The sequence below is a fragment of the Ixodes scapularis genome, unplaced genomic scaffold, assembly GCF_016920785.2.
Source record: "Ixodes scapularis isolate PalLabHiFi unplaced genomic scaffold, ASM1692078v2 PGA_scaffold12__126_contigs__length_90152505, whole genome shotgun sequence".
Lineage (NCBI taxonomy): Eukaryota > Metazoa > Arthropoda > Arachnida > Ixodida > Ixodidae > Ixodes > Ixodes scapularis.
The window spans coordinates 3,466,583-3,482,926 of record NW_024609838.1 but is presented as its reverse complement, the minus strand read 5'-3'; the positions used below and the strand labels follow the sequence as shown (position 1 = coordinate 3,482,926).

Here is a 16,344-nt window from a genome sequence, read left to right as displayed (position 1 = left end):
ACCTAGAAGTACCATGCATTTTTCAGAAATAATTGTTTGCAAAACTCTAAAAATGATGCTGTTCCTGTGTTAAAAAAAAAATAATAATAATAATAAATAAACATTTCCATCTGGCAATTAGCTGTCTTACGAATACATGACCTAGGCCAAGTCCTCCGTTGTGCATTCGTCGGAACAAATTGGATCTTCTCATTGGCTCGTACGGTGACCTCCAGATTAACGTCTCCATTATTCTGTTAAATACATTAACTATTAGCCTTGAGCAATGCATGACCTGCAGAAGATCCGCTAATTTTGACAAAAGAAAAATGTTGCATGTATCGACTCTACCAAAAGTAGAGACAACGCAAGCTCCGCATATTAGCCAAAGCTTTAACGTGTTTTTTTTTTTTTTTTTTTTTTTTTACATAGGTTTGGGAAAGTTCATTGCGTTCAACGGCACTCCCAAGGGCTGCGGTTTTGTAGAATGTCTCTCCACACCAGGAACCGCTACTTTTGTCATTGCCTACCACTAACACGGCACAAAACTTTGAAACTCTGAGCATTGCATTTTTTATGCTTGGCTTGTTAGGACACACCAGCAGAAGGTCATCCGCGTAGCCAAGAAGCTTGACTTTACAGCTGCGAAGGCGAAAACCTTGAATCTCGTTGTTGGTTATGATTTTTCTGCAGAGTGGCTCAAGGTAGAGGTCAAATAGCAGGGGCGACATGGGGCTTCCTTCCCTGACCGAGCATCGGACTTTTATGGACCTTGTGAGAGTTCCGTTTACAAGTAGTTTTGTGTATGCATCAATATAACAGAGCTTGATTCCGCATTCAACGTTTTCTCCTACTCCTATGTGCTTGAGAGTATAAAAAAGAAAGGAGTGTTGAACACTGTCGAAGGCCTTGTCAAGATCAACCCGTAGAATGGCCGCTGGCTCATGCGTTCGTTGCATCTCTAGTAAAGACTGGACGATGTGAATGTTGGTTTGTATGTTTCTTCCTTTGAAGGAACACGTCTGGTGGTCTCTTGCTAATATTAATATCATGCTCTGTAAACGACCAGCAAGGCCCCGTGCAAATATTTTCCAAGTCAGCTTATCGGTCGATAACCATCCACTCGTTGAAGCTTGTCCGGATCTTTAGATTTGGAAATCAGCACCGTGTGTGCTTTCCGGAACGATGCAGGTAAGCCTTTATTTCTGTATAATTGGAAAAAAGAAAATAGAAGCATTGGCACTTTTCTTTTTTTAGAAGCTGGCTGGTAAACCATCAGATCCCGGAGCTTTTCCATTCTTCATTGTCCAAATGCTTTTCTTGCCATTTTTCTTATGCCTAGTTTAAAGCAACGAAATTTCGGCGTTCATATTTTGGTCTACATGTGTTCAAAGGAGCAGTATCACATCGAACATACCAATATCTTGCTAAAAAAGTCACGAAAAGGAATTTTAAAACGAATTAAACGATTAGCAAAGAGCACCTGGTGGATGTCGCTAACGCCTCGCTTGTAGTGCCCGTCTAGGAACGTTGACAGCTAGTGTCGGTGAGTGTCTCGCCTCCGGCCACGACGAGAAAAGAGGGGAAGGAGGAACACTCCTCTTCCCGAGAATGCCTTTTGTGTGTCGCAGAAGTCGCTATTGTCCCCTTACAAGATTATAGAATAACCCGTCACTCAAAATTCGCACAAAAGCAGCCGCTTCGGTGGCTAGGACTAGGCAATCTTCTCGACGACTACCTCGCCGTAGCTTTGCTCGTCCCGAGACGACCTACGTCACGATTGCGTTGGATGTCACGTGGTCTTCGCTGGGCCTCCTCCGAGCGCTTGCCAGAGTGGGCCGTTTTTAACGAAAAATACAGCCACCCAGGCTCAAAATACAAACGTACGATTGTCATTTACGGATATTGTGGATCATAGTCAACCTATTTTTGAACACGACGGGAATATTTCAGATCTCGTTGATGTATTCCTTTAAAGGTTTCCCATTTCTGGCCCCCATCTTTCCTTGCTGCACTCAAGTATGCCTGGGGCCAATTTAAGCCTCGTTCAAAATTGTCATTTTCAAGCTTTTAAATCATTTTTCAGTGATCACAACCGGGTTTTTTTTTTCTTTTTTTAATATTTACACGAACACTGCAGGTTACTCAGCGCAGTACGAAGCCACGCTGACAATTTTATATGCTTGCGTGGCTTGATGTATAATCAAGCCACGGAAGCACGCCATGTACACACGCTTGCACAGCCTGTAAACGAGCAAAGAATCTTATTTTTTTTTTTTCGTTTAGGTTATTCAGGAGGCTGGGAAGCATCGGGGTCAAAATAAACCTCACAATAAACCCCCCCCCCCCCCCCCCCAAAAAAAAAAAAAAAAAAAAAATTGTGCAAGGTGTAAAAACAGCTCAATGATCGTCTCGTGCTTCAACAGCAGCAAGAACAGCTTTACAAAGGTGTTCTTGCTTCAACAGCAGCAAGAACAGCTTTACAAAGGTGTTCTTGCTGTGGTTACTGTACGGGAAACACAATAACCGGCAGTGCTTCCAGCTACTTGACCCCCCCCAAAACAAGGACATCAGAAAACGTACAACTGTCTATGACGTTTATTCAACGACTTCCCCCGCCTTCACATCCCCCTCCCCATCAAATAAAAACAAGACCCTCCTCCCCACAGTGAGAACCAGAGCAACTCTGTGCTGCCACCACATCCGCCAGATGAGACACCCACTGCGACTCATTCGGGGCCCCGGTATTGATCTACTAAAGAAAACTTGTGGTAGAACAAATAAAAAGGGGTCGTGTCAACCCCCCCCCCCCCCCCCCCCCAAACGTCCCGTCGAGACAAACCACAACTGAGACAGGATCGGGGGGGTAGTAGCATGATGGGGGCAGCCTTATAAGGGTAGCCCAAATAAGGCTAGCCTGGCAAACGAGCAACTCAAAAGAAACACTCTGGTTTTCTTCACCATTTTGCGTCAGTCGTCAGAATGAACGCTGGCAGATGCAGACCTCTCTTCCCCTCATTCCCCAAATAAACCAAATGGGGAAAAAAAAAAAAGACATCTTGGGCTACTTTTTTTTTAAGGTTCAAGAAGGTCAAAGGCCAAGTAAAACCACCATGTCCCTTCACATTCACAACCCAGTCAGACGAAACAAAGAAAATAAAAGGGCACTGCTTAATTTTGTACTCTTATTGCAGAGCAGAGTGGAGGAAAAGGAAAGATGTGCGCACAATTCCCTAGCCCTAATACGGTTCCATCCCAACAACAAAAAAAAGAAGGCTGCACCTCTTTTTCTTGTTCACGATCAAACTTTTGGACACACTACACGCCAACTTCCCAAGGGGAGCAAGGACCAGACTGGCAAAACGCAGAGAAAGGGAACCACTCACTCTCGCACGCAAGAAATAATTAACTACACTCACTCACACACGCACAGAGAAAACCCGCTACTGTATTTAGCTGTGTAACATACACAAAAAGAGCATGTGGTGCAACAAACTCTGCAAGAAAAAACAAAAACAGAAAATAAATTTTTTTTAGACACCACAAAAAAAAAAAAAAAAAAAAAAATCAGTGAGGGTTTTCTTGAACACCAGCTCTTCAGTTCCGCCCTCCCAGAGAATCAAGAGCCTTTTGCTCTCAAGTAGTCGGAAAAAGCAAAGTGTAGACATTCACACTCACACACACGCATACATACAGATGCAGCACTCTGGCGCAAGCACACGCTAGTCAAAGGTCTCAAGAGAAACACAGAGGAAAGAGGGGAGAGAAAAGATCAAAGGAGGAAAAAAAAACAGTTTGAGAGAGGGGGCATGTAGGAGGGGGGGAGAAAGGAACGAACGACCCTCGATAGCAGGCGCCAAAAAACTCGTGTAGCGCAAGTGACAATGGTCGTCCTTGACGCGCGCTTCTGTCTCCGATCTGGTGGATCCGCTCCCGGTCGGAGCGCGGGGTCTTAGGCGGCCACCAGGGAAGGGAAGTCGTTCCAGTCGTCGACCTTGGGCGCCGACTGCTTGGGTCCGGCCGCGGGCCCGCTTCCGCCCTGGGGCAGCTCCCTGGGGCTGCGGGGACCCGAAAATCCGCCTCCGCGGGGTCCGCCCCTCTCGCCCGGAGGGCCCCGTTCTCCGGGGGGTCCCCTGGGTCCGCCCCCGCGCCCGGGGCCGCCGGGACCTCCCGGTCCACCGCGTCCGAGGCCTCCGCCGCGTCCGCGGCCCCCCCGGCTGCGGCGCTGGTCCGCAAAGTTGATCTCGATGTCGACGAGCTGACGCTGGCGGCCGCGCCGAGCATACTCGTCTTCGTCCTGCAGGAGAAGCAACGAAGGGTCCGTGAAAAGCTACAATCTGGCGCACCGAATCGCGAGCCACTAAGAAAATGGGGTAAAGACTTCTCCGACGTGCCCGTCAAGTAGGCGTTTGAAGCAACTGTATGTCGGAGTGCACTACGATGGACTGGCCAAAGCTTTGATCTGCCACATCCGATGGCGAGCGAGCAAAAAATGTGAAAAACCGCTCTGATGAGCGTATAAAATCTTTTTCAAACCCGATACGCTGTAGGCCTGCACCATGCTTTTTAACCTGGCAATCTGTAGCTCTGGCTATAGTTCAATGTAGGGTGGCATGGAGTAGTTTCTGCATGAAAACAAAGCCAGACGGGCAGTACAGTGCAATCCATCCATAACGACAATGAGGAAACTAAAATTCAGTCGTTATAACCGACTAGCGTAGCATCCCAACTGGGAATTGAGAGTTTCTAGTGTATAACTGATTGTTATAAGCACTACATAGTTATAAATGGATTGTGCTGTAACACCACCCCACCAAAGCGTCTAAAGACAGCAGAAACTGAAATGATGGGAGAGAAACCACAATATGCTGAGGGTTTCAGCAAACAGCACCTAACTAGACCTGGCAGTTTTTGCAACACACTTTGATCACACAACTGTAGGGCGTTACTGCCGTGGCTGAAAAACTAAGCTACCAAGACTGCACCGGAACCCAGTGTTGCTGCAAAATCCTTGGGAAGCGGGCACAGGTGTCGCCAGTCACTTCCCTACACACGTGCAAGCAGTTTCCTTTGTCCACCCTCTGTCGCCAGGCACGACGAAGAAAGTGCTCCGCCAGCCTTGTGGGACAGTGTGGTAGCCGGAGAGGCTGATAGCAATACAATAACCCCCATGCCTAATTAATAGTAAACAAATATAGCAACCAACAAAATGAATACGAGCAAAGGTTAGTCACTAGGGTGACAATTTTATCCCAAAAACAAAGATACCTAAGCCTAAACAGACCTAAGCAACATCCTAAGAGCCAAAAAAGCAGTTCAGGTTGCTCTCCCACTGCTGCCAGTGCACTGGTTTCAACACTCAAATGCCTACATGAGGTTGGTAATCGTGAAAGACCAGTCTTATTACCTTCGACTTCAGCCCAACAATTGGTGCAAAGAGTCGGAATTTGACGAAGTCATTGGTTGTGCGGTACATAGCTACGGGCAGGTCAGACACAACTTAAGGGGGGACATGGGTCCTTGGAGCCAAAAACATCCTAAAACTGTATTATTTTGAAAATGGCGATGGCTGTTGTTCTTCTGAATTCACCAGGCTTCTATTTTCGTGGGTGAATATTTGAACTATAAATCAACTAATAATGTCTATGCGGGCTGAATGTGAGTTGAAGTTGACTCTAAAACATTGTTTTTCCAAGACACAATATTTGGACTCATAAAAAATTTGCAGGAGGGATATCTCAGCATCCAGAGCAGATAGAAATTTAACCATTCTTGAAATGTGTAGCTAAATGTGTTAAGCATACAATGTTGAGCAGATTTTCTAATAAAAGTCTGGAAAATTTTCTATTTAATCTTTTGTTTTATGATTTGTTAGCCATGCATTGAGCACTGAACTTCAATGTGTGGTAAAATCGCTAATAGTCGGTTTATCTTAAAAGTACTTCCAACACTGTATGCTCTACACTTTCTAGCATCTAGCCATGTGTTAAAATGGATATTTTGTTGAGCTGTTTTTTTTCTATTGTTCCTCCAAACAAAGGCAGGCAAGTTTTAATTACCTTGAGGACAATTCTCCTGACTGAGAAAACGACCAGATATATGAAATCAGCACAAAAAGCTGAACAAGCTCAAGCAGTTTCAATGGGTTTGGTCATAGAATAAGAAAAAAAGCTCCAAGACCAGTGTTCCCCCTTAACGTCTGCAACTGCCTAGAATGCACAAGTCTTGTCCATCTTGATGCACATCTTCCTTTAACAGCAACCAGCAGATAGCCGTTTGCGACAATTCCGATGAAAGTGATTAGACTCACTCCCGGAAAGGGTCTACCTCACCATAGTCCGTTGCAACCTAAGAACGAAGAGCGAGGGTGGACGGGCCGGGCAGGAGGAAGCAGACGGAACGCCAAAGAGGGAAGGAGGTTTCCCCCTCTCTTGTCCAGCGTTCCGTCTCCTTCCTCCTCCTTGGCCCGTCTTACCCTCGCCCTTCGTTCTTAGGTTGCAACGGACTAAAGATTTCAAACTGGACAAGTTCAAAAACCCATTTACACAGTCCAGTTTTGCGCCTAGAAGGCGTCTCAACCGAGGCCAGTTTCAAGAGACGATCAACGACAAAAAGTTTCACACGACGAAACACGAGAAATCATAGCCACGAAGCAAAATTATTTCAAGTTTTGCACAAGTTACGACGGAATCCTATGACAGCTCCAGAGGTGTCTTGTACAGTTCTTTACATTCAAATCAACATGGCCAACAGCGTCGCTCGGTTGCTTCGTCGCAACATTGAACGGACCTTTTTTTTTTATTTTAAGTGCTATTCTTCCAAGCAGCAAGAAAAAAAAAAGTACTTGAAACGAACCATGACATAGATAAACGCTGGATCCACAGACACCCGGAAAAAGCTGCACTGGCAACAATCCCACCGACCGCCAAGGGCTAGCTCGATACGCTAGGCCTAGGCACTCTGATCCAACATCACCCCCACAGTCCCTGGCCAAGGCAGTCTGCCCACGACCGGCTGGCTTGCCAAATGGATCGTGTCCGCGCAACCCTCGTCGATCCTTCCAGTATGACTAGTTCAAATGCCGACCTCCATTTTCGGTTAACAGGCCAGTCCCTTCTTGTCATCGCCTTCCTTTCAGTGGCAGCAGTGGCAAACACTTCCAACAAAAAGAGACACCCATATCGATTCCATCTCTTTTCTTTTTGTGCCGAAATAAAAGTCGTGTGGATTACACTTGCAAAATTTGGTATGCGCAATTTGTTATTCACGCGTCTTTTATTCTGACACAACGGCACGTCAACACTGTTGAACTCCAGCAGTTCGCGTCGTGTAGTTACAAGTCAAGAAGGTAGCGGCAAATGCCCCTCAAAGGGAATCAGAGGGATATTGCCGCGCGCAGGGTCACAAACTTTCTAGAAGTCCGTGACCCTGCGAGCGGCATTATCCCTCCGCCACCTCTGCACTCAATAGCATCCCATCGTTTCCGTGACGTCGCGGCCAATGCACGAAGAGGGTCTTGCCTTTCTGTACATATTTGCTTTTATCTTTCAACTGTGACTGAGCATTGTGGAAGCCACGAGAGGGAGATTAGTTTCCCCCTCCGATGGAAAAAAATATGACTTCCCGGGATTAGGTTCCCCCTCCGATGGATACAAAGGCTGCTTTCTTAGAAAGTGGGATCGGAGACAAGTTGGCATCACTCTGTAGCCAATATCTATCCGTTGAAGCGGAGCAAGGAGCGTTTCCAGTGAACTCTTCCTTCGACTGCAGAGGGATTTGAAATTGGCGCATCAAATTGTGGAAGGAGCTTCTCCTACCTCCTTGACTTGTAACCGACTATAGAGGCCCGGCGGTTCTTGCAGTCGGTTTTAGAAGATCGGTTCTAAAGCGCGTACCAAGAGGCGGGTCAACAGCACGGCTTGAGCACTTCTATCAAATGCGCGCGTGTCCGCTCCCAGTGTGATCGGGTGTTTACATGGCTCTTGCCGACACTCTTAGTTCAAACGTTGTCTTCTTGGATGCCGGTTCGCTCCTGCATCCCGGAGGAAGCGTCGCATCGTTGCCCAACAGGCAACGATGCGACGCTTCTACGACGCCATCAGGTAGAAAATGAGGGAGCTGAGATAGGGATGTGGTAAACACACCGGCCGGTGGCTAGACTCCTTTCAGGGGTCAAACTTTGGTCACCGTGAGAGTGAGAATGCAACCCGATTTGCCTCTCACCACGTAGGGTTGCCACCTGCTCGTCAGTACTTAAAACCAACCGTCATTTACCCCCCCCCCCCCCCCCCCCCTTTTTTTTTTTCCATTATATAAGCGATTTTTTTTTTCTAAGGGGGGGGGGAGGGAGGTATCTTCAGAGAGACAATATATTCTATGGTAAGTAACAGCTCAAGATAGGGCAAAGAATTGCACACGCAGCGGGGGAACCCTGCTGCGCGTGCAGCAGAGTTCCCCCGCTGCATTGCTGTCACGTCTGGGGCATTCTTCAGGGCACTTGCACGGTAGTTAAGTCAATTTTGTCATAATATTTGTCAGCTTGCGCCGTTCCCCCCAGTCCTTTCTTGAGTTTTTCTATTCCCGCACAAAGCCTCTTTGCAACATGATTAATGCAGTCTTCTTTGCTCGTATCCATATAATAGAGTTGCAGTGCAGCAATGCGGTTGAAGCCTTTGGGGTCGCTATCACAGAGCACGGTTACATACTGCAGCTTGTGTTGTTCCACCGACCGACTGAAAATCAACTTTGCCGCGTGCACCTCCAAAGCAGTGGCCGATCAATTAAAATCTATTCCGTATTTGGAATTGTGTTCTTGTAGCCACTCCTTGTATCCTTCCGAGCCCTCTTTCGGTCCAAGGCTCCAACCGTGGCAGTAGTTGCTGACCACCACCCAAGTCCAGTTCAATAACGGCAGGAACGCCACAATGAGACATGTGGCCTCATTTAAGCCACGTCCCCGTCGTAACTGGCGCAGACATCTGGCGCCTGCTCCTTGTCGTTTGACGTTCTTAGCACCTTCTGCACCGTCTCGGCAGCCTCTGCCATCGCATTAGCAGATGCTTGCGTGGCCGCATCATGTACCTTTGTTGCAATCATCTGCTAGGAGTTCAGGTGCTTCGGCAGAGGGGTATATAGTTCCACAAAAAAAATTCAAAAACCGATGCTGCGTGCAGAAATTACGAGGCACACAGGAAGTTCAGTAAGTGTCATCGATGGTCGACGAGAGCGGCGCCAAAACGACGGCTTCACAAGTGGGCACTCAACGACAAACGTCAGATGAGCTCCGGTGCCGCGTTCTCCAAGTTCCAAACCCGCCCCATGGCAAGTTTGGCACAGCAGAACTCCCACCATGCTTCGCAGACAAGCCACATCTACCAAACGGTAGCTTGCTGCACCATCGCCGCAAGGCATCTTCGGTGGTCCCGTTGTTTCTGCCTGCCTCCTCCAAAAAGCTGACATTCCACTCAAAGGCGGTGAGCAAGTCAGATTCACAGAGCGTAGCACTTTCGGGTACTGCAGGCACCGCCGCTATGCTGCTGTGGCCTCAGCATGCAATGATCTTGAAGACTGTTGTCATGAACAGCGGGTGTGCGCAATCTGAATTGCGAGTGGCATTTAAAGCTTTGCTGTGTTTGCGACTTCACCACGGGCATCTCCTCAAAACTATCGCCGAAAGCTCACCGAAAAATTCACGAAGTAGAGACCGACGAAGTGCAAGAGCAGGTTTCTAAGCAAGAACTAGCAGACAACGAGCAAGCGACCTAGCCAAGCCAGAAGGCATGTGACATAAAGAGGCCAATAGGAGCCGACGTTTCACAAGTTCGATCAATAAGAGTTTGCGTAGCATGTTTTAGCATGAAAACGCATCAATTCCGACAGGGTTCACGAACGTCTCCCAGGGTGCCTATTTTTCTTGAACGACGATTACGACCAGTGCCAAAAAAAAAAAAATCAACAAGAGATAAGCTTTCCAACGAGGGTATGATCTTCTCGCTAGGCCTAGCGTGCACGGAGCACCTACCGTAGAATACCGCACATCCGCCCATTCCCAAATTGGCTTGATTTGAGGAAATATGCGCAGTACACTTATATGTAAAATTGACGACTGGACAAGCGCCCACCCCCCATTCCACAATAAGCGCCCATTCCCAAATTTGCTTGATTTGAGGAAATATGCGCAGTACACTTATATATGTAAAATTTATGACTGGACAAGCGCCCACCCCCCATTCTCTCGCGATTATTTCGAAATTTTGAGTGGACGCTTGCCCGTATTTTACGGTACGAGGCGAAAAACAAACATTGCAGCACTCCGTGTGTGGTGGTTCGCATCTCTTCATGTTACTGGCACGTAGCAAAATTACACACAGCGGACATGAACGAAGCTCTGTTGAGATACCCTTACAAAGTTCATGAACCTAGAAATAAAATTTCATTTGACTTAAAGAAAATTTTTTTGTCTCATATTTGTTTTTCTTTTATTGAGGAAAGAGAAAAGAATTTCTCTGCTAAGAAACATTGTTTGCAGACAAAAATCTGCTAGAAAAATGTGCATCGTCTGCTACAAACAGAGTGCCCTGGCTAAGTGAGATTGGATGCAGAGAGATATTGTGATTGTGTGCTATCTTAAGTTGGGAGCAATAAAGCAATGGTTCCTTCGCAAATGCTGGGTAGTTCCGCTGCCCAACACCAGGCTGACTCTGCTACAAATTGAATGCAATGGCAAAGTGATAGAGGCCACTGATCAACATCATGACTGCCTGCTATTTTACGTTGGAAGCAACACACATTTCCGACCAATGGGCGGAGAGTTACCCGGGACAAGCAACTGAGACACTGCGAGACCTCCCTCGCCATTTGTAAATTGGTGGAGTTCTCACCATACACTGTCCGATCGTGAACACACAAACGGGTCATAAAGTTTGATCGGTTGATGACTCCGATGCCACCCACAATCTGAAGCTGAAAGGGCACCGCACAGTTGCCCGACAAGAGAGAAAACCACCCACCTCGCTCTCCTCCTCTTCCTCCTCCTCGCCTTCCTCGTTGATCTTCTTCTTGAGCACATACATCTTCTTCCACTCGGCGTTCTCCTCGCCCTCACCGGGCTTGCGGATGTTGAAGCTCGCCCGCGAGCGCTTCTGCTCCTGCTCCTTCTTGTACTCGTCCAGTGTCATCTCCTTGGCGTCGTCGGGCAGGACTCCCTCCGCGGTGCTTGCTCCGCCCTCCTCTTCCTTGCTGCAATGCCCCATGGGGAGAGAAAAAGAATGTGCTTTTCAGTGGGACTTCTGTAAGGCAGAACATCTCTCCGAGAAGGACGACACACCCCAATATGGGAAGTTTTTTAAAACCACGGCATACGAGTGAAAGTTTCTGCGCGTGCATCAGTTTCCAATTTGGACACCAAACCACGCAAACAGCGTAAACTCTTCAAACACAAAATTGCGGTCAAAGTATTGGAGCGCTCAGACTGGACTCTCGCGACAATGACGCCGTGCTTTTGTCGCAAAGTCCAATCGGCGTGCTCCACACACTTTGGGCTCCAACCTCGCGTTTGTAAAGCCCAACGCTTGCATGCTCCACCCAAGCGTTGTGTTGGCAGATGGTACGACACCACCTGTTTTTGACCAGTATATTTGCACACCTGCCACGTTCGGAAAAACCAAATCTGGAAGAATTTCTAAGTGTGGGGAGGAGGAGCGGGGGGGGGGGGGGGGGGGGGGGGGGGGGGGGTGGGGGGGGTTTCCTAAATAAATTATTGAAAACAAATGGACACGAAAACAACTTGTCGAAATTCGGGAGTCTCTTGGGTAATACGGTAGACTCTGCAGGTATGTATTTGCCAGAGTGGCGACCCACGTAGATTGCAATGCACTTTAATTGACCCCGTAAGCGATGACGTCACAACCATTGCATATCCGCTCCAAACATACCCAGAGTGCCCCGAGAGATCGTCGCGATTTCAGACCCAGGCGGACTGGGTCTGAAATCGCGACGATCTCTCGCTTGTAACGGCTAAGGGCATCGCACGAAAGACTTTGGTAGAGCCCAGTGATGAGCGCAGCGGTAATTATGGCGGCGCACAAGGCCGTCCAGGCGTCGTCGCGTCGTCATTAAACACAGTGCACGGAACACACACACAGCACGCACAAGCACAGTATCCAGTGTTGAGTGCATCGGGAAGTTCCGGCGGGCAAGCGGTATTGTTCAAGTGTTGTCACCAAGCACACCAGTGCATCCATATGCCGAGCCAAACTGCAATGGGTCGGCAGCTTCACACTAAATAAAGATTCAAAGCCGAGGTCAGTGGGTATCCATGCAGGGCACGGCGTAAGATCCAGGGCAACGATGGGCGCGTCAGTATCCGTGCGCCCGCAGCGCGAAAGTCGCAGCCGATCGAGCGCCGAACGACCGTCCGACGAGAGCGAAGAACAAACTAAAAACTGACTCCAGTCTCGGAGACAAAGCCAGGCGCGCGCACGGAGAACGCCCGCTCGCAGCGCCCGCGTAACGGATGCGCAGTTTCGCTAACACGTGACATGCGAGAGACCGCGAAAGTGCCGGTTCCGTCCCCCCCCCCCCCCCCCCCAATCCACCCCTCCCTTTTCTCCTCCAAACACGCATGTGCGCTGTGTGCGCGCCCGCTGGCTGGGAGCAGACCCAAAGGCTCTGAGCAGACCCTACTGGAACAAGGGGAGCGGATCGGATTCACCGATCACCGTGCGATTCCAGTGCGTTGCGTCTCACTGGATTCGACTGGTTGCACCCAGAATCGCGCGGATCGGAACTGTCCACAAGTTTAGAACCCCGCGGATCCGAACTGGAACCGCTCCGATCTGACATTTTCGTACGGGAGGCTTCCTTCATCTAATATTTTTAGACGTTTATAGTCCACGTCTAATTTTTGACCGATCGTTCTTTCGGAGCGGAACCCAGTCCCATGTATTTGCCCATTACAACGCCCCTTGCAACGGTTTGTTTGGAACGGTGACGTCACACTTACGGGGTCAATTCTTTCGTCCGTGTTTTTTCTGTAATATGTTAGATTGATCAGTCAATGTGCCATATGTCTGAACATATATCTAGTGATAAATAATAATTTAGCCACAATTATTTAAATTAAATAACTCTGATTAATATCAGATAAATAGATTTAAATCGAATTAATCCAAATTAATTTGATCGATTTGATTTTTTTAATTGTGATTTTTCCACCCTGCGACGGGCCATCAAAAAATTCTTCCGTTGAGAGGGCCCCTGTCAACACCTCATAACAAGGTCAGAGTGTCAACTTTTCTACGTCACTTGCCGGAGGCCAGCAGGGGCACAGAACAGACACGAGCGCAGCACTCGTATACCCAGCTGTGCGCCATGGGCCTTCAGTACATGCCGAAGAAACTCTAGCATCACCGCCTTGCTGTCTAGCAGGTGTTAGCCCTGTCTCGCTACAATGAAGAGTACTTCGCTACTTACTCACATAGAACAGAACTTCGTTGTTGGCCACGCCCGTAGCGATGCTCTGGAGGATGCCGCCGCAGATCCCGATGAACGCTATGGTACAGTCAGACAGGCGCAGGGCCAGGTTGGCCACAATCACAAAAAACGAGACGCTCACCATCCGAAAGAGCAGGAAACACGAATTGATGTCCGAGTACTTGCTCACGTCCCAGTCGTACATCTTCTTCGCGTAGAAGAAGTTGATGCCGCGGGTGCCCTCGGACACGAACAGAAGGACGCACATGGAGGACATGAGGAGGAGTATCTGGGCGCGGCCCCTGTTGGGCCTCTCCCTCACGCAGACAAGGATGCCGTTGATGAAGTTGCGAAAATGCAACAGGTCCCTGAGCATGGTCCGCCAGCCACTTTTCTCCGATTCGACAGGATTCTTCAGCATGGCCATTATCCAGACCAGGCAAGCCAGAAGCATGCTGGCGGACACGATGAAGACTGGAAGGTAGCCACCGGCCCTGAAGATCTGTCCGGCCATGAACTGGCCGCAGGCCATGCCGATCATGGCGGACATGAGAACGATGAGGAACTGCAGCGTTCGCGTATTGCCCTTTGTGGACATGGAGGCGTTGCTGCAGACGGCCATGAAGACGCACACTAGGCCACCGCTGAGGCCGTTGGGAAGGCTGCATAGCACGTTCGCGTACATAGGGGCTTCCATGTCCACTACGGTGTAGATGGTACCGAGGTCTTGCAGGATGCCGCCTACTGTCGCTACGAAGATGGGCAGACGGTGACCGTACCTGGGGGCACAACCGGAAAAACCGTTTGAGAACACCAGTAGTCGAACAGACCTCCGAATAAGATGTTCGTTCGCCCAGCATCCAATCTTGTATCTACTCGTTGGCAGAATGAGAACGGCAGGGCGCCTCTTTTGAATGTCCGGCCACCAGCACGCACTCGCCCGTTGCCTTCCGCCGTACTTTGGCTGCGTTGCATAACCTATTGAGGCTCACGGACATCGAAGCGTTATTGAAGGGTAGAAAGCTCGCGCTGAAGGCGGACAACCCTCCCCGTCGTTCTAATGGTTCTGGAATTGATGAAAGAGTACCAGCCCAAACGTGCTGCCCGAGCATATTTTATCGTAATGGGTTCGGGTTACGTTACTTCTTTTATGCAGAGCCCACGTGGCGGAACCAGTTAGATTTAGCTGAGTCATGCTCGAATGATGATGATACCAAACTGGGTCAGGTACCATTTGGAGCATGTCTGAACTAAGCCCCATAAATAAAATTAAATACGTTTACAAATCTCTGTAACTCGAAATTAGAACGCAGCTCTTGAGGAGGAGGAGGGTAGGGTATGCCCTTCCTCCATTCCTCCTCCACCTCATATTTCCTGCTCCTCAACGCTCCCTCTTTCCCCCTCCCCCTTTCTTGCTGCTCCTTATCTCCCCTCCTTCTTTTTTCATCTTCCTCCTCTCCTCTTTTCCTCCTCCGTACCTTCCCCTCCTCCTCCTAAGCACGTGACGTCAATTTTTCCCTACATTTAGAGGAGAAACTGAATTTGTTCATAGGTGACGTGACACCAAGTCATGTGGCGTCATTTTCCCCGCTAAATTTACGAGGAAACTGAATTGGCGTTAAGATCACGTGGCGTCAATTTTCCCCCTAAATTTAGCGGGGAATTGAATTGTTGTTGAGGTCAGGTGAAGTCAATTTCCCCGCTAAATACAGCGGAAAAACTAAATTTGTTCATAGATGACGTGACACCAAGTCATGTGACGTTATTAGTATGGCAATTTGGGCCAGTTAGTTCATGACCAACCGCTCAATTGTTTACGTCTGTTTTTGCAGTTGTGTTTTTTCGGCGCCTGTCGACGATCACGTGACGTCATTTTCCCCGCTAAATTTAGCGGGGATTGAATTGGTGTTGAGGTCACGTGACGTTCATTTTCCCACTAAATTTAGCGCTGTTACGCCGACGGCGACGGCGATGCCGCTCAACCCGGAAGCAAACGCCAACGAGCTGCGATCTAAAAAAAAAAAAAAAAGTAAGGCGAATTATTGTTTGAATATTGCTCCTTGCCGGGGTCTTCGCCCAAAAGTGGTACCTTGCGAGCGGTGAGAGGGAGGCTGGAAGAGAGGGAAGCGCGTCGGCCAATCACGGCGAACCACACGCGATGTCGTCATTGACCGACGCCTCGACCCCCCCTACTTTTTTTCCCTCAACCCCCCCTTCCCCCCCACCTCAATCTCTAGTTACAGCGCCTACACATACACGCACACAGACGCCTTCGCTCAAAAATTACGTCGACCAGCCAAGGAGAGAGAGGCTGGAAAGAGGGGAAATACATTTCTGTTTACGGGCTTTAGGCAGAACTGGCAGAACCAGCTCAGCTGTCAGGTCAGGCTGGTCAGCCGACGAAGAGGCAGTAGGTTCCACTTACTTGTCGCACCAAGGTCCCAGAAAGATGGAGAGTATGGCGGCGGGCGTCAGCTGAACCAGTAGAATGAAGAGACTGTAGTTGTTGGCCACCCTCTCGATGACGTTCTTGGTCTCGGAGAAGTTTGAGAAGTTGGCGCACAGGGCCGGATCCAGGCCGAGGTGGTATCGACACGTCTTGGTGAGCAACAGGTCTTGGGTGATGAGCAGCCTCATGGCGTACGACATGGTGTAGGCGAGCAAGAATACGCACAGCGTCGTGCTCTTGACCACCGCCACCCAGACATCGCTGAGGTGCAGCGAAAGGACGGCATTGCTGCGACAGGGGCACGGGCCGGGCTTGCTGGTTTCGACTACTTCGACGGACGCGCTTCGACCGCATGAATCTTCGGCTGGCGACAGGCTGGCTGACGTAGATCCTGACCCAGCGTCATGAAGCGCCGCTGCCCGATTACCACGGAGGAATGGCCG

At 49.1% G+C, this 16,344-nt stretch overlaps 2 protein-coding genes across 2 annotated transcripts; both read right to left on the bottom strand.

The window, feature by feature from the left end:
• Nucleotides 1-2,559: 2,559 nt before the first annotated feature.
• LOC120838673 (putative polyketide hydroxylase) lies at nt 2,560-11,231 on the bottom strand. Its single transcript, XM_040208688.3, has 2 exons — nt 10,989-11,231; nt 2,560-4,276 (listed from the first exon to the last, which is right to left on the bottom strand). The coding sequence occupies exons 1-2, from the start codon at nt 11,229-11,231 to the stop codon at nt 3,932-3,934; spliced, it is 588 nt and encodes a 195-aa protein (XP_040064622.1). The 3' UTR covers nt 2,560-3,931.
• A 2,213-nt stretch (nt 11,232-13,444) lies between these two features.
• On the bottom strand, nt 13,445-16,090 carry LOC121835296. Its single transcript, XM_042289307.1, has 2 exons — nt 15,878-16,090; nt 13,445-14,231 (listed from the first exon to the last, which is right to left on the bottom strand). Exons 1-2 carry the CDS (start codon nt 16,087-16,089, stop codon nt 13,445-13,447), a joined length of 999 nt encoding a protein of 332 aa, XP_042145241.1. The 5' UTR covers nt 16,090.
• Between the last annotated feature and the right edge of the window lie 254 nt (nt 16,091-16,344).

Coding starts and splice junctions, on each gene's coding strand:
- LOC121835296 (XM_042289307.1), bottom strand. CDS start 16,089: ATGAGGCTGCTCATCACCCAAGACCTGTTGCTCACCAAGACGTGTCGA. Junction 14,232..15,877: donor CTGGGACCTTGGTGCGACAA/GTAAGTGGAACC, acceptor TTGTGCCCCCAG/GTACGGTCACCGTCTGCCCA.
- LOC120838673 (XM_040208688.3), bottom strand. CDS start 11,231: ATGGGGCATTGCAGCAAGGAAGAGGAGGGCGGAGCAAGCACCGCGGAG. Junction 4,277..10,988: donor AGGAAGAGGAGGAGAGCGAG/GTGGGTGGTTTT, acceptor CTTCTCCTGCAG/GACGAAGACGAGTATGCTCG.